Source organism: Gymnoscopelus braueri (assembly GCF_963280865.1).
Source record: "Gymnoscopelus braueri genome assembly, contig: SCAFFOLD_220, whole genome shotgun sequence".
Classification (NCBI taxonomy): Eukaryota; Metazoa; Chordata; class Actinopteri; order Myctophiformes; family Myctophidae; genus Gymnoscopelus; species Gymnoscopelus braueri.
In genome coordinates this window covers 2,388-7,955 of record NW_027660710.1, presented here as the reverse complement: position 1 = coordinate 7,955, position 5,568 = coordinate 2,388, and the positions used below count along the sequence as shown (strand labels likewise).

Genomic DNA, 5,568 nt, shown 5'->3' with positions numbered 1-5,568 from the left:
AGTTTCAGCTAGGGACCCGCATACAAGATTTGTGTTGTTGCAATGTTTAGCCAAATATTTAAATTCTTTTTTTAAAGATCGTTATGAAAATAGTATATTAGCTACAAGCATTGTGAGCTTGTAGATCTGTTATTTTCAAATAGCCAATGTAGTACTGTTTATAGGGTTAAAAAGGTTACACTTTTTGATGCTATATATTAAGCTATATTATTATATTTCTTACTGGGGACCCCCTCAAGGACCCCTGGGGGTCCCCGGACCTGCATTATGATGCCTTGTGAGCCTGTATATATGCTATTTTCATACGGTAACTCTGACAAAGTATAAATGGGCCTGACATTTGTATTTATGCAAGGGCCCGGCACAAAATTCAACATGAACTCCATTTGTTTTTTCAAAACGTGTTGAGAATGCATCTGTTTAATGGTTCACAAAACATTTGAATAGGCTTAAGTGTGAGCGAACACATGGTCTGAGATTTAAGCATAAAGGGGAATTTGCACAGATTACATGGCACAACATTTGCTATAGTTTTAATTAGCTTGTTTCTCCTAACAAACACTATATGTATTGACATAAATCAGGGGTCTTCAACATTTTCCAGGCCAAGGACCCCTTAGCTGAAAGAGAGATGAAGCAGGGACCCCTCACTACATATTGTATAACATTGTGTTACAGATAAAACTTTTTCATTGATAGTTTCATAGACTTGTTTAACAGCAACTATCATCAGTGTGTAAATGTTGGATTCATGTTAATGTGTATTTTCTGACTTTTAACCACTTGAACCCTCAATACTTAGTAAACTTGACCTTTCACTCTGTACTTGGTCTGCTCTTTTCCCCTCTACAACAACCTCTTTGCCAAAAAATAGCCGATCTACAAGCTCAACACCTTGTAGATTGATATTTTCGGCGAATGTTCCCCTCAGAAAAGGGGTGCTAGGATTAAAGTGGTTAATGTAAAAAAAATAGTTCCAATCAGACAAAGATTTGGTGCCCCCCCTGTAGTAACTCTGAGGACCCCAGGGGTCCCAGACCCCCTATTGAAGACCCCTGATGTAAATCATGTCAGTAATAGCATTGAGAACTGCATGTTTAGATGAGGTTTGAAGGCAGCTTGTGGTGCTTGTTGTCCATCAGGGATGACACTTGAAGAACGTGGTTTTCATCACATGCTGCCAGGGAATGGACCACACCTCGAAGTGACACTGCAAAGTCTGTGGAACCAACAGGACAGAACAGGTTATCGTCTCTGTCGGGTGGAAACCTCATAGGTCCAAAACCTCATATGTCCAAAAATAGCTAAAGTGGCTTCAAGTGGTCTCAAGCTTGCAGATCTACTACTTTTTGCTTTTCTGTGACGCTGTAGGATGATCATGTAGGGCATTCATTTTATGAAAAAACACAAAAAAGTTAAAATATGGAGATAAGAGGTTTCTGCCCGATAGTAACATTACATGCTGAAATGTCTGGGAAACACTACAAGACAGATCAGAGGATGCTAGCAGCAGCTTAAAAAAAAGAAAGACCTGCTATGTTCGGCAAGTGCTACTTTGACTAAAACACCCGACAGCCTTCTATACTGTTAGTCACTGGGAGCTGACCAGTGCAATTACAGTCTTCTACTGTTAGTCACTGGGAGCTGACCAGTACAACCACAGTCTTCTACTGTTGTACTGGGAGCTGACCAGTACAACTACAGTCTTGTACTGGTCAGCTCTCAGTGACCAACAGTACAACCACAGTCTTCTACTGTTGGTCACTGGGAGCTGATGAGTACAACTACAGCCCTCGAATCTTGGTCACTGGGAGCTGACTAGTAAAAGTACAGTCTTCTACTGTTGTGCTGGGAGCTGACCAGTACACCCACAGTCTTCTGCTGTTGTACTGGGAGCTGACCAGTACAACCACAGTCTTCTACTGTTGGTCACTGGGAGCTGACCAGCTGAATTCGTCGTTAGAATTATAATTTCTTTTTTTGCCGTTTGTAACACTAACCCCAACACCAATCCCCTAAACGCCTAACTCTGAACTTAACTTAAATCGTTTACTAATTGTAACCTTAAAGTTCTGGGGGGAAAAAAATGTATCCCCGAAAATGACATGACAATGACATGACAATGTCATACCACAGGGGACCTTACTATGAGGTCATGTTTTTTCTGGTCTTACTATCCGTGTGGAGACTTTCTTTTGGGTCCCCACATGGATAATCATCAATAATAATAACCAATACGCATAACATCACTCAGTATAGTAGTATGAGTATAAGTAACAGTGTCTCAGCCATATGTCCCGGCTGCTAATGATAGCAGAGACAGCACAGTTACACTTTTGCCATCTATCTATCTATCTATCTATCTATCTATCTATCTATCTATCTATCTATCTATCTATCTATCTATCTATATATATATATAGATACACACACACATGTAGAGGGTTTGTAGTGGTGGTGGTACAAAAGATCAGAGCTCATTATAAGAGTGTGTGTGGTTGACAGCTCAAACAGACAACAGGAAGTGGAAACAAAGACCACCTCCCACACACACCCCACCCACCCTCTCTCTCTCTCTCTCTCTCTCTCTCTCTCTCTCTCTCTCTCTCTCTCTGTCTCTCTCTTTCTCTCTCTCTGTCAATTCAATTCATTTCAAATGAGCTTTAATGGCATGAGAAAACGTATGTTTACATTGCCAAAGCAGAAGTGGAACAAAACAATCAAAATAATGTATGTGCAATTAAATATTATTAAATATAAATGGAAACACACACACACACACACACACACACACACACACACACACACACACACACACACACACACACACACACACACACACACACACACACACACACACACACACACACACACACACACACACACACACACACACACACACACACTATGATGACAGGGTGAGTTGGTTACCTGGTTGAAGCGTCCTTCTGGTTGGAAGTCACAGGCTGACAGATCCTGGTTCTTCTGTCTTTTACTGCAGACGGTTCTGGAGATCTCCAAGTCCACCAAGTAGTGGATCCCTTTAATGATCTGGAACACAGAACATGTGCATTGCTGGCTAAGCTGTTTTTTAACTTAATACATTTTACTTTTAGCAGTAAAAACGGTGTGTGGATATGTTAGGGTTAAAGCAACAGAGGATGAGACATTTTCTTAACCACCTAAGAAAATGTCCTTGTGTTTGTTTTTCTCCAATATATAAATTTTCTAAATAATACATTTTTTGACAAATTTTGAAAAAACAAAAAAGTATTACACTGTTAAACTGTGACGTTACTAATTATAGATATCAAACATGTCAGACAGTCTACATTTCCCAAAAGGAACTGCATTTATTTACTTCTGTCTGAAGCAGGGATAAAAAACATATCCCTACCGGACAAAAAAATAAGAAGGACCAGAGGCGATATCAAAAGCACAGGCATGACATGACCACTGTCCGTGACCTCCCACCTGTCTCTGAGCTCTACCAATGGCAGAGGGTTTGAAGAGGAAGATGTCATTGGATTGGTTGTTGAAGGAGTAGGTGCCAGTCAGGATGGCGTCGTGCAGACCCGTGTCATTCTTGCTGATGTTGTAGGGAAACCCGGGCACCGGTTGACCCTTCCGCCTGACCTCCCCCAACGCACACAAACACCCTGGTGAAGTGACATCAATACGAGTGTTTGTATCATGAGTACATCCACACAGAATGCAAATACTATTAGGTGTGATTTGTTTAACCACTGAGCTAATAGAGCCTGCATGCATGCTTGCTCTGGGGAGAAATTGAATATTGACCTTCAGGTAAATATTTGTGTCAAACCTAGACACAGGAGCTAAATGTCTCAACAGAAGCGCAGGGAGACAAAATACAACCACGCTGTTGTTCAAGTTGTATTGTATTAACATACTCTACCATACAGATTGGACAAAACAAAAATATATTCACTAAAAACAATTACATAATAGAACTTTAACCTTTCATTTGGCATGTCATTATAGGCGAAAGTTTTCCAAAAACAATTCTGAAGTAGCTAAAATAGTAGATCCACAATCTCATAACGTGTTGCATCGTGATGTGTTGAGAGCTTGTGGATCAGTTATTTTCACTACTTCTACATATAACTGTCATACGGCAAAGCATAAAATAGGGCATTAATTTATGAAAAGAAAAACATAAAGAGATGAATTATGGATATAGGCCTACAAGGTTTCTGCCTGACAGGGACGATATAGCCTAATATATTCAAATTCACGACAAGAAATGCCAAACAAGTTATTCCAATGTAAGACGGTGATGTAGAATATAAGATTCAAAGATTTCATCTTCCTTGCAAATCGTTGCTGTCGGGTGGAAATCACATATGTCCAAAACTGTTACTTTTCAGGGTTCAGATTATAAAATAGCAGATCTACAAGCTCAAAATGTGTCGCGACACGTTTTGAGCTTGTAGATCTGCTATTTTTGCTACTTTTCTTGTGACACTGTAGTGTGTGACAAAATAGGGCATTCATTTACAAATAAAACAACCATAAAAAGTTAAAATATGGAGATACAAGGTTTCTGCCCGACAGCTTCAAAATCCTCCTCGACACTATCGCCCCACAATAAAGGTTACGGTCTAACAATAGAACTGCTGATTCAGCATTCAGCAATGATACACACAGATTAATGCGATTCTCCTGTTTCCGTGGCAACAATAATCAAACAGATAGTCTCAAAGTTCAACGTTCCCGTATAGAGACAATAACAATAAAATAGATTTATTTCCATGGTTACTCTTCTTACCCAGGAAGACTAGCAGAGAGGTGAATGGCAGCACATGTCCCGTCATCATGGTCTGTCTGTCTGCCTGTACCTGCCTGCCTGCCTGCCTGTATGAATCTTATTTCCTTCTTTCTCTGTCAGTTTGTCTCTCTCCCCCCTTCTGTCTGTGTGTGTGTGTGTGTGTGTGTGTGTGTGTGTGTGTGTGTGTGTGTGTGTGTGTGTGTGTGTGTGTGTGTGTGTGTGTGTGTGTGTGTGTGTGTGTGTGTGTGTGTGTGTGTGTGTGTGTGTGTGTGTGTGTGTCTCTCAACACCACCCGCTGGCTTCCTGTATCAACACTTTGACCACAGCTTACAGCATCCTCTCTCTCCATGCGCCCCCCCCCCAAGAAAGCGCTGCTGATTAGGTATCAGTTTGACTGTTCCTCACCTAGCCTCACATTACTGACAGAGTAACTAACACGCTGACTTGTGGTCAGTTTGAAATTGGTCAACCACTTGAGCTGTGAGCCCATAAGATGCAGATCTCACAGATGTAACCAATCATCTTTAAACAAGAGCAACTCACTCAGCTGAGTTACGTTACAGTTTTATCAAGATGATACTTAGTAACTCAGAGAGTTGGAATCAACTCAGAGAATGGAATCAAATGGACCCATACTGTTTTGTTGTAGTGTGTTTGTAATCAGTAATTCAACTATTCTTAGCTGCAGCAGTTCAACAGCAACTTGCACAAGAAGCATGTCTTCCTCATTTTGTTTCTATGTTTTGCCATACCATGCATCGTATTAGTTGACTATG

At 40.6% G+C, this 5,568-nt stretch overlaps 1 protein-coding gene across 1 annotated transcript; it reads right to left on the bottom strand.

The window, feature by feature from the left end:
- Positions 1-415: 415 nt before the first annotated feature.
- On the bottom strand, positions 416-4,926 carry LOC308081293 (cystatin-F-like). Its single transcript, XM_080457677.1, has 4 exons — positions 4,793-4,926; positions 3,475-3,659; positions 2,932-3,051; positions 416-1,219 (listed from the first exon to the last, which is right to left on the bottom strand). Exons 1-4 carry the CDS (start codon positions 4,839-4,841, stop codon positions 1,139-1,141), a joined length of 435 nt encoding a protein of 144 aa, XP_080313803.1. The 5' UTR covers positions 4,842-4,926; the 3' UTR covers positions 416-1,138.
- Between the last annotated feature and the right edge of the window lie 642 nt (positions 4,927-5,568).

Excerpts from the sequence above, each read along its gene's own strand:
- LOC308081293 (XM_080457677.1), bottom strand. The coding sequence starts at position 4,841 with ATGATGACGGGACATGTGCTGCCATTCACCTCTCTGCTAGTCTTCCTG. Across the intron at positions 3,052-3,474 it reads TTGGTAGAGCTCAGAGACAG|ATCATTAAAGGGATCCACTA; the intron begins GTGGGAGGTCAC and ends TCTGTGTTCCAG. Across the intron at positions 1,220-2,931 it reads CAGAAGGACGCTTCAACCAG|ACTTTGCAGTGTCACTTCGA; the intron begins GTAACCAACTCA and ends TTGGTTCCACAG.